The sequence below is a fragment of the Alnus glutinosa genome, chromosome 2 (genome assembly GCF_958979055.1).
Source record: "Alnus glutinosa chromosome 2, dhAlnGlut1.1, whole genome shotgun sequence".
Classification (NCBI taxonomy): Eukaryota; Viridiplantae; Streptophyta; class Magnoliopsida; order Fagales; family Betulaceae; genus Alnus; species Alnus glutinosa.
In genome coordinates, this window is record NC_084887.1 from 11,220,024 (window position 1) to 11,232,503 (window position 12,480).

The 12,480-nt window shown below is 36.9% G+C and overlaps 1 protein-coding gene across 1 annotated transcript in view; it reads right to left on the reverse strand.

Moving 5' to 3' along the window:
- LOC133861698 (uncharacterized) overlaps window positions 1-3,159 on the reverse strand; it is a 28,040-nt gene extending 24,881 nt beyond the window's left edge. The window contains exon 1 of the mRNA XM_062297493.1: window positions 2,727-3,159. Within this exon, the coding sequence (XP_062153477.1) occupies window positions 2,727-3,074 (348 nt within the window). The 5' untranslated portion in view covers window positions 3,075-3,159. The remainder of the gene's footprint in view (window positions 1-2,726) is intronic.
- Between the last annotated feature and the right edge of the window lie 9,321 nt (window positions 3,160-12,480).

The following is a 12,480-nucleotide window of genomic DNA, read 5'->3' on the forward strand; positions in this document are numbered from 1 at the left end:
AAGTAAAAGCACTCAATCTATGATGTGCCGCTCTCCATAGATATAACATGTTAAGCAAAAGCTTCCTTAATTCCAATATCGATGTCTCTATGTCTTCAAAGAACCAAGCATTCCTTTCACACCAAAGACACCACATTAAACACAACGGAACTAACCGCCAAACTTTCTTAACTGGACCACACCCAAACAAATCACCCCAACTAGTCAACAATTCCAGCACCATTTGCGGCATAACTCACTCTAACTCAAACAAAGTAAGAATGTAACTCCATAGATCACGTGCAACTTCGCAATGAAGTAACAAATGTTCAATGGACTCACCACTCTTCTTACACATACAACACCACTCAACCACCACGACATTCATTTTTTGCAGATTATCATTCATCAAAATTTTTCCTAATGCTGTTGTCCATGCAAAAATGACACCCTCAACGGAGCCTTGACACGCCAAATACTCTTCCAAGGAAATAAGGGGCCATCTTGTCTGATTAATACTTCATAAAAAGACTTCACTTCAAATTGACCCTTCTTGGAGGGACTCCAAACGAACATATCCTCCTTTCCATGTCGAACTTGAATAGAATACAGCTGCTTGAAGAAAGAGAGTACCATCTCCACCTCCCAATCCTGGACTGATCGCGTAAAGATGACAATCCATTAGGTAACTCCATCTTGAACAAACAAATTATCCGCCACCCTCGCATCTTTATGCCTAGCAATACTAAACAAAACCGGGTAGCATAGCTTTAACGATCTATCCCCACACCAAAGATCATGCCAAAAACTTACTTAAGACCCAACCCCCGCCTCAAATCAAACAAAGTTGTTAAACTTTTATCCAACCCCCTTCTACTATGTTTCCACACGCCCACTCCAAAAGTCCCCAAAACCTCTTTTGAGCACCAACCACAACTCAGACTTTCCAACCAAAATATACGGCAATTACTTTCTTGGGCATCACCCAATGAAACCAAATAAAGAGAAAAAATAAATCATTGGCACCACTATTAAGCCAACAACCAGACATACAAAGATCTCACAAATAACTTTTTAAGCTCGAGAGCTGAAAGCTCAACACAATCAAAAACTTGATTCTCTCTCCCTCTCCTTCCTCTTAGCCTAATCCACATTAGGCTAAGAGGAGCTACAATCCAGACCAAGCCACTTTTTCCTTTCCAACCAAAATATAAGTCAATTACTTTCTTGGGCATCACCCAATGAACCCCAAATAAAGAGAAGACAAAAGCCCACAACTCATTAGCAACCGAGCAATGAAATAGTAAATGATCAACTGATTCCTTGCTGGATTTAAACAAGTAACACCAATTCAGTAAGATGATGTTCCTTTTAATGAAATTGTCCAAAGTTAGAAATTTCCCCGGAACAAAAAACAACAACACAACCCTTTTAGGATTTTTCTATACCAAATACTCTTCCAAGGAAATTGCACATTACCAAATCCTCTCAATAACTGATAAAAAGATGGGACATCAAATATACCATTTCGGTCCACCTACCAAAACAATCAATCAGCCCCCTCACCCACTGGGAGATTATATTGAAGCCCCGTCAAAAATCAACTAACTCTAATTCCTAGTTTTGGAAAGCTCAAACAAACCTGAGGTTCCAAGAGTGGATCCCCTTGTTTTCTGAGCATTCCAACAGACGCATTCTGATCCATAGCTATTAGAAAGAAAAATTAAGAAAGTAATTCTTTTAACACCAGGTCCCACCTCAAGTCATGCCAACTTTGAACCCTCCTACCATCCCCCAGCACAAATTTCACAAACCCAAAAAACCTCTCCCAACTTGCCCTAATACTTTTCCAACTACTATGATCATGAGCCTCTTTACCAACTCGTCCACTAGCCCCAAGAAACTCCATATTTCAACCAACAATACACCTCCAAATGCGATCTCTTTCCTCCACAAAACGCCACAGGTGGTCAAACATATTGACGGCCCTCTCTATTGACTTCAAATTCAGCCTTGCCTATTAATTTTACTTGTTATCAAAAGATGCTAAAGTGAAGATATGGAGCGACCGAACTCTGTTCTTTATTTATATTGCTTCTCAATTATATACATTTGAAATGTTTACTAGCCAAACTATGCAACCCAAGATTCATGATCACTTACTCAAACCGTTATAGCTTGACATTTCAGCAGGAGAATATTTCAACACCAGTTTTCAAAGCAGATCAATGTTGATGGTGATACTAGAATGAACTCAGAGAAGGTGCACAGGATTACATAGTCTATTGAATCCATAAAATGCGATGAAACTAATCTCCCACAACCTTGCTTTAGATATCTGGAAAAATTAGAATCAGTCCCTTACGATTTCCATCTCACCAACATTCCGGGTGTAATAGCTTACACTTGATAGCATTGGAATGCTAGGAAAAGCAAAGACCGAAAATTAGAAAAGCTTCATTAAGATTACACTTTCCCAAATGTCATGTAAAAGCTCTTCTTTAAATTAAAATCATGATGATGGAGCGATCAACCGTGTCATTTTCGATAAGTATTTATACATAGATTAAACATATAAACAGCATTTAAAATCCTCTCTTACTCATATTAACCTCAACAAACTAATTGGAATAAGAGCAACACGAAACCCATTCAAAACAAGATTAAGAAAACCCCTTAAAACTGATATAATAAGAATCCAAATTCTCCATCCAATTGGTCCACTTTCTGGGCAACCTAACACTGACCTTGGAAGCGATAGTGATGCCGCGCTCGCGCTCGAGGGTGATGGAGTCCATGGCGCGCTCATGGGGAATGTCGGCGCCGCACTGGCGGAGCAGGCGGTCCATGAGGGTGGTCTTGCCGTGGTCGACGTGCGCGATCACCGCCACGTTGCGGATCAGGCTCGGATCGAGCGCGCTGCTGGTGGGCGCGGTAGCGGCCGAGGCAGAGGCGGCTGAGGAGAAGGCGCGTGACAGAAGGAATGGAGCGCGTGGAGTAAGACGAGGTCTGAGAGGAGAGGTTGAAGAAAAAGAAGAAGTGACGGATTTGCGAGTACTGGACCAGAGCGACCGGAGCAACAACGGACCCGCCATTTCGTGAGGAAATGGCTGAGCTTTCTGTTGCTTTGGTTTGCTTATTCTTTTCTCAGTTACGACAGGGTTTTAGGCTGGGACTTGGGATTGTGAGGGTTTTAGAACTTTACGTTTCTCCTCATTCTTTTTTTCTTTTTCTTTTTTTAATTTTTTTTTTCTTTTTTTCTTTTTACAAAATTACAAATTAGATCTAGAAAGGAAACGTCATTTTACATTGCCTCAAACGGATTAGGATCCCAAGGGAAATTATTTTTTGATAAATAGATCCCAAAGGGAAATTATATACTCTCAAATTATGGAATTAGGCCGTTTCTTTGAGTAATTTCATAAGTTCTTTTTGGGTCTCTCTTATGTCCCTTCAATAATGAAGTAGCTTTTAAAATCGTCATCTAATCAAAATTTAATAATATCAATCACAAGCTTAACGATAATTTTAAATGTCACATCATTATTAGAAGGACACAAGAAGGACTTTTAGTATTACTCAGTTTCTTTATATCGAAATGCTTGAAAAATGACATTTATTAAAATTATGGCACGTTATCGAGGCAGTCATAAAGAATTTTCTTTCGAAAATGTTTTTTTCACTTTTGCAAAGACACCTTTTTTTTAGAAAACCAAAAGACAATTTTTTGTTCAAATCTTATTTACAACATAGAGAACAAGAACCTGATAAAAATATACTCAATTCACAACTATAACAAGCCACTATTTTAATATAAGACATTTGCTAAGCATTTGGATGTAAAGAAACGGCCTAAATACCGTAATTTTAAATATATACAATTTTCTTGAAATTGTAGAGGATCCTAATCCGCCTCTGTAATACCTCGAATATCATATAGGATTAATTGAGCTTTGAAATGACTAATGGGTTTGATAAGGTTCGTTAAGGATTATTGGAAGTAAGAATGTTGACTTTTGTTCATGGCCGAACATTCGCCTATAACCCTTGATCCGAACGTTCGATGTTGGATGCTCAAACATTCAAGCATTTGTCATATGATACAGTCAACTGTATATCAAAAAGTACAGCAACGCGTTTGGCATGTAAGTCAGACCATACACCAAACATTCCCGGAAACCCTTATAGTACTCAAACGTTCGATAACTCACTGTACTGAAAAATAACACATCAGCCTTATCCACTCGACTCTAAAGCCTATAAATACCCCACCCGTCACCCACTTCACCTCCATTCTGCCCCTCTACTGCTTGGCATTCCTAATAAGAGTGAGAGTATAATACCCTAAATATTAATTACGGTTGTTTGAGCTTTGGATGAACTATAAGTTTGTTAAGGTTCATCAGGGTTCGTTGGAGGTGAGAATTTTGACTTTCACCCTAGGCCGAACGTTCGATATAGTACACCAAACGTTAGATGGTTATGTTACGAACATTCGAAGGTCTGACGTATGTAACTGTTCAGGTAGCAGCTTTGTGTCAAGAGGGACCACCGAACATTCAACGGTATGTCAGGAAAGTATAGGACAGGCATGCAGACGTATGTCCAATAGTACATTGAACGTTTCATATAAAGGACGAACGATGGACTAAAGTACACCGAATGTTCGATGAGAGTCTAAGAACTTTTATTTTTGCCCCCTCAACCCTTTTATAAATACATAGTAACTAAAGGGAAATTATTATGATAGAAAGCACTAAAAACCATATCTTGAGAGGAGAAACATTGGATTTTTAATCCTAAGAAAATACTCTAAAATCTTGTAATAGTTACCATGTGTGTCTCGAAAAGAGCTTTTCGAAATGGGGTAGCAAGTGAAATTCCGAGACCCATAGCAAAAGTTATGCTTGTTTTACTAAACACTGCACGAGGCGGTCAACTACTCAAAACAAGTCAACTGTGAACGTTCAACCCTCGACCTCGAACGTTCGATCCTATATCAGACACACAGCAATGAGATTTTTGAGCTATAAAAATGGTGTTTTAGGGCTAGGGTTCCATTATGTGTGTCCCCCAACCCCAAGAATGACCCAGCAACCTCTAGAGAGAGAGAGAGAAATGAAAGCAAAGATGAGGGTTTTTAGAGGGGATTAAGAGAAAGAAGTGTACTTGGAATATAAGGACTTAGAGAAAGCTTCAAGGATAAGATCTCAACACTTTTCTCTTTGATTTTCTTGAAGTTTCTACTGATTATTAGTTCATAGATTTACTATTTCGAGATTTGGGTTATATGGGTTTGTATTTAGTTAATGGGTTTGTTGTTTAAGGTTTCTAGGATGAATCGTAGAGGTTTGATGTTGATTAATGCATGGATAATATATTTTTATGGATTAGCAAGTGTTAACTTGATAGTCTTGCATGATTAACCTAATGCTTAGAAAGATTATTGTAGATCCATGTGTTTTAGAGATGTATTATGATAGATTTGTTATTGGGTTAATAGACATAAGTTTTTTAAGTTGGATAATTATGAGTTTGATGTTGCTTTATGGAAAGATTAATGACGGGTTAAAGATTAGATGTTTACGAATGAACATGTATATGTATAGAGGCTACATTTGGGTATAGAATCATATTAAGAAGTGAAATCAGGCATTGGATCATGTTAGGATGGGTAAAGCTATGACCTTTTAGAAATAAGGATTCTACGAGACTAACCGAACATTCGATGGAAGTACTGAACGTTCGATGTCGATCGTTCGACATGAATACCGAACATTCGATGCCGATCGTTCGACACTAGTACCAAACATTCGATGGTCATGCATGATGACTATTTTGCCCTCAGAATATGTTTCAGAGTATTTTAGTTTAAACTAAGACTAATGATAAATCCCTTCACAGATTTGTACGTTGTGGATTGTCAAGGGATTTACCTGGTGGAAAATCACAACTAAGGTGAGTAAAAACTCACATGGATACTTGTTATTATTTTTCCCCTATATCATGATTATTTTGTGTACCAAAACATTCATGTTTACAACTCACATGAAATATATTTTTTATTACTGTGAACTGTATTTTGTGAAAATGAGTGATTAATGACAAGATAATGAAAATGATGAATTTACGAAAAGCATGCATGTAAAAGATGGTGAATATTAAATTCCATTATATGATATGGTACATCGGCACGTGCGGGATAACGACCATGGGCTTACTAGTATACAAGTTATTCTCTGTGGCCAAAGATTTATTGTTATGTTTGACCTTGAAACCAATGGTTCTTGTAACCGGCGCAATCAAGCTTGAGTGGTGGTCACTATAAACGGACGTCATTAGTGGCGTGCATCACCCGAGGTCGAACTCGGTTGGGATGTTAATGATGGACGGTAGCGTACATATCCGGGGCACCGGTTGTTGGGGATCATGCACGTACAGAGTAGGCGTAGCGGAATACCGATCCGAAGAAAAATTTTGTTTCAAAATAAACAAGGCTAGATAAAACAAATAAACATGCTCGGAGTACTTACAATCAAATTCGGCCTCTTGTATGCATTTAGGGCTATCTGATTTTGGTTGAGTCGCTCGTTCCATGTTGAATGATCAAGAACACGTTATTCTTCGGGTTCTTGATTAAACCTCCAAATCTTTTCTTTGATGACTGGATATGACCATGACTGTGGACTCACAAACTTTGATACACTGAATTGGTGAATTATGTTTCGCTATGGCCATCTATTTATAGACTTGGATTTACAGCCATGATATGGTTATGAGATAAATTGGAGTTGTAGTAGAGATAAGACTAGAGTTATAGTAGAACTAGAACTCCAAGCCCTACTTTATTGGGTGCATGGCCAAGGGGAGTGAAATACTCCTATTGGCCTTCCACCACACGGCCATGGGGAGAATATATTATCTCCCCATGCATCTAAAGCTAGAGTTAAAACCCTAGCCCACTACTACCAACTCTTAAGCATGGGCTTGGGTTTTATTCCTAAAGCCCAATGCTCCTTTAACTCCACTTAAGCCTTTTGAAATTAATTTCAAAAGCCCAAAGCTCTTTAATTGCATAAGCCCTTAGGAAATAAATTCCTAAGCCCAATCATCTCTAAGTAATGAGCCACTCAGGAATCAAATTCATTTGACCCATGTTTTATCAAATAAAACAATCCAAATAAATAAATGCATCACTAGGCTCAAAACAGATGGTCAATTTACATTAGCTCAAAGAGGGACCTAAAGGAAAAAAATACAATTAACTTCAAATAGGTCTGTGACAATATCACACGACACTATTTAATCACAATTGATTTCACTAAACAAATGTGATTGTACTCTAATATATATTTTCAAATTAATGAATCAATCACAGTGAGATACTTATTTATTACATTACCACTCCATTGAATCATTCTGTACTTGAACCAAAGTCAATACACTGTTACTTTGTTCACTACCTATTTTCCTTAATAACCTGATTTTATTACATTATATATCTTTTTTTTTGTACCTTGTGACATTTCATCTCACCTTGTACAAAACAAAGTTTTAGTAAACACCACTGAAACACTTAGGCCCGAGTTTAGAAATCATTCCCATTAAATCTACATTAAAGGGAATATTCCTTATTGCTTTGTTCCAAAACAAAGAACAAAGAGACTTACACTTTACATCTGAGTTCACAATCTTCTCAGGATTTAGAGTAACTGTTATAAGTCGTTGTGCACGTACATCATTCTTTATCACAGTGTTGAAAGAATGGTGACTCACGTAGTCCGTTCGGTGTATGACACTACCTTGCTCTTATACCAACATATCAACCCAAAACCCTACCTACTTCTCAAAATCAAGATAAATTGCTAAGGTTAACATCTTATGGCATAAATGGATTTCTCAGTTCCATTTATGACCATGAACAATATTTTATAAAGGGGTAATTACATTTTCCTCCCATCAACTATCAGTTATTGTCAATATGCCACCATGAACTAACATCCTCACCAAAAGAGAGTATTAAACTACAATTTACATACCAAAACCCCCATTATGTCAATCAAATTTATGAAAAAGACTCAAATACCCTAACTTAAAATCAAAATTTACATATAATACCCACAAAATTAAACAAATAATAATCATAAAAGAAAGAAAAAATAAAATAAAATAAAATAAACATAAAGGAAAGAAAGGGGGTGGTTGCCACCGAGGGGGAGGGGGGGAGGCCTGCGAGCCACCCCCAAAGGTGGCACCGCCCACCTCTGGAGTGGAACCTGGGGTGGCCGCGCGGCCACCCCAGGGTTTCAACCGTAGGCCACCCAGCCTCCCCCTAAGGTGGCAGCCACCCCCTTTCTTTATCTTTTTTTTTGTTCTTTTTTTTTTTTTTTTTTATAATATATATATATATATATATATATATATATATATATATATATATATATTAATATTTTTTTATTAAATTATTGTTTAAGGGCATTTCTGTCTTTAAACAAAATTTAATGTCTAAAAATAGAATACTTCGTCCGATTTAACGAGATTCCCTAACGGAATGGGGGTTTTTGTATGTAAATGGTAGTTCAATACTCTTTTTTGACGAGGGTGTCAGTTCGTAGTTGTATATTGACAATGATCGGTAGTTGATGAGGAAAAAGGTAATTATCCCTTTTATAAATTGCAAAGACTTATGACTATGATTTTCTATGTGATAATCTCATTACTTACACCATAGTCAAATATGATGTAACTTAGGGACCTTACACATATATAATATAAAAATATTCAAACATATATGTACATGTAAAACAATAATTTATATGCCAAATGTTCAATACTATACAATTATAGAAAAACAACATCAATGCAATTGAAGTTTTGGATAGCAGTCCCAACACCGGTATTGTATTGCAGGTCTCTCAGGAGAACGCTAACCATGCCAGGAAGGGGTTAAAATTATGGGTAGACCATATGGAATTGAATTATGACATATATTATATCTATAAATTATGGGTAGATCATTTTGTCAAATGAGAAACTATAAATTTAAGTTTGTTGTATGTGATTTTTATCTTAAACTGAGTTCACATATGATAACATGTGTATCATGCATAATATTACTCACTAAGTCACGAACTTACACTTGTATCTTTTCTACTTATGAAACATGTGTTGTTTTATAGTAGACTACCTTTAGATGTTGGATTCGAGATGGACCTCGAAGCATATGCAGCCGTTTGGCGTACTAATATCGATCCAGTTATGCTTGATCACTGATTGTAGGATTTTGAAGGTTGCTCATGGTAATTAGTAGTTTTGGATGATGTTGTAAACTTAGCATTTGAGGCTCAATTGTGTATTAAGATTTAGTTTGGATATTTATATCGATGATTGATAGGGAGAAAATAATGCAATGCAAGCAAACCTGATATGCTATAGGATTGGAAACCAAAATCCTAGGCATGTGAGATCTCACCAACTAGGTGAGTCCATTCCCCCTCAAGAGGTGAATGGTCTCATCATTTCTAACCCAAACCTTCTTGATCCTCTAAGGAGGACTGTGAGCCTTGTCTATGTAGTTTAGCCGGCTTAGAATATGCTACATCATGCTCAGCAACCCGTCATAGAGATGGTTTCTGTTGGGCTCTTATGGCTTCTTCTTGAAGTGCCTTGATTTGTTGTTTCTAGGATTGCCACTCTGTTTGTTGGCAGGAACAAATCTGGGATGTTGCCGTGGAGCTTGATGCACCTTCGGGGGTTGAGTCCTTGATGTAGCTTTCTTTGGCAGCTCCTTCTTGACCTTTGACTTCTAAGCTTGGAACTATGGACACATGGGTCGGATGTGACCGCTTATGCCACACTGATGGCATGTGGGAGGGCTTCTCTTGGTAGGAGACTTTTTGACAGGCTCTGCAGCAACTATTATTTCTCCCCCAATAATACCCTTTCCCTTATCCACACAGGCGAGTGGAGGTTATGGAACTGTGGGCTTGACAAACACAGTTTTAGAGGTCGAGGCTATATTAAAAGTAGAAGCAACATACCCGAGTTCAGTTTTGTCAGATGGGCACTTCTAAACTGATAGCATCTGAGTGATCTTCTCATCAATCATCCTCTCCATCTGCAATTGTGCTTCCAACAACTTCTCTTTCAAGTATGTGATCTTGAGAAGCAATGTGCTCTTCTTAGACTTCAAACTATTCAATTCCAGCAAATGTTGTTGCCGGGTTTCTCTTAGCTTCAAGAACTTGACATAGAGGATTTTGTAGGACTCTTTCAGTTCTTCTCCACCATCACTACTCTCAGAATAATAGGATTGTGATTCCTTCGAGTCTTCATGTGGAGCAATAAAAGCTAGGAATTTCTTATCCTTACCTGGAGCCTCTTCTTCTTCTGACTCGTCGCTAAAAGTAGTGTTGTAAGCCTTCCCCTTAGCCTGTTTGAGGTTTCCACAATCTGCCCTCACATGGCCGTAGCCTGAGGATTCAAAACATCTAAGACCTTAGCTTCTTCTGGCTCGGCTTCCTTTGGGTCTTTCTTCAGCCTTTCAGTAAACTTCTTCTTTAATCTATCGTTCTTCATAAGTTTGTTGAAGTTCTTGGCAAGCATAGCGACTGCATCTTCTTCTTCATCAGTGCCTTCTTCTGAAGAGACTCTGCTTTTCTTTTTAGCAGCCTTTAGTGCACTTGTCTTCGCCTTCTTGACCAAGCGCAGGAAAAACTCGTAAGTTTGAAGAGATCCCATGAGCTCTTTAATCTTCATAGAATTCAAATCTTTGATTTCTTCAATAGTTGTAACTTTTATTCTGAAATGCTTAGGCAAAGATCTTTGAATCTTTTTAATGAGTTTTGCATCCGAAACCTTCTTCCTGAGACTTACCACGGAATTTCTCAGGTCGCTGATTTTGGTGTAAAATTCACTAAAAGTTTCATCTTCAAGTATCTTAATTCCTCAAATCTAGAAATCAACATTTGAAGTTTGACAGATTTAACAATTTTAGTGCCTTCATATCTTGTTTCTAGAATTTGTCATGCTTCTTGAGCAGATTCACAGTATGAAATTTGTGAGAATTCTGATGGTGAAAGAGCTTGACAAAAAGCATGTAGGGCTTTATCATTGAAAAAGTGGGCACTGGTTTGAACAATAGCCCATTCAGCAATTGTAGCTTCTGGTTTAGTCCAACCAGATTCTACAATTTACCAAACGTCTATGGATTTTAAAAAGAAGCACATTCTCACTTTTCAATAGCCATAATTCGTGCCATTAAAGGCAAGAACGAAATTAAGAAATTGAGACATGATATATAAAAATAAAAGTCACGGATTGCACTAAGAAATTTAATCCAAAAAGAGTGTACCCACTCTGATACTAATTAAAAAATATAAATTGACTCATAATTTAAGTGTGTGTGTGTGTGTGTGTGTGTGTGTGATCAACAATTCACCAAAATATAAACACGGAAAAATAAATGAGATAGATATTTTGGTGACGAAGTGAAAACTATTGGGTTTGTTTGGTAAGTAGTTGTGTTGTGGAATATTTATTTGAATAGTAGTAAGAAGTAATTGATATGAAATAAAATTTGAGAATGTTTTATGGAAAAGTAAAAAAGTTTTGTTTTGTAGTGGGTTTTTTTTATTTGAATAATAATAAAAAATAATTGATGTGATATAAAAAGTATAAAAAAGTTGGAATGTTTTTGATTTGATGGGCAAAAAGACAATTATGGGTAATTGGCAATGGCTTGCCAAACAGACCCATTATTGTTATGAGTTTTATTTAACTCGCAAGTGCACGTATCGTTTGTAATATAGAATTTTGCAAGTGCGAGGTCAATCCCACAGGGAATTGTACCACGAAAATTAATCTCTATTCAAACTAATCATATTTTAACCTAGTTTCAAATTTAGATATTTTTAACAAAATAAAAACATAAACTCAAGAAAACAAAAGATAGGGTTCTAAGGTTCAAGAATTCACACTCACCAAATCATAGCAACATATTCTCATGCTCATCTACACCGATTTGAAGTTCTCATCATACAAATCTTAGGTATGCTTTACTTTACTTCAAAAATTATTTGAATCATTCAATGAATCCGTTCTTTACACAAATCACAAAAGATACCCGGTGTTCCCCAAATCATCCATTGTACCTATTCAAAGAACAAATCACAATGGATACCCGATTTTTTCATCAAATCATCAAATGTACCCGTTGAACGAAATACAATGAATACCCAACGTTTTAATAAATAAAACCCAAGCAATCAATTAAATGAGACAATCTCAAATTATCACTTGTATCCGGAAATCAAAAGAGATACTAAAAAATCATCTCAAAAATCGAATAGAAGTAGAACAATTAGAAATCTAAAGCCTATAAACTCAAATAGCATAAACAAGCATGAAAACATAGTTTCTCTTCCATGGTGAGGCTTCATCATCAACCTTAGATGAGAGTTTAGTTATACATGACTAAGGAAAGCATAAATAAACAACAAT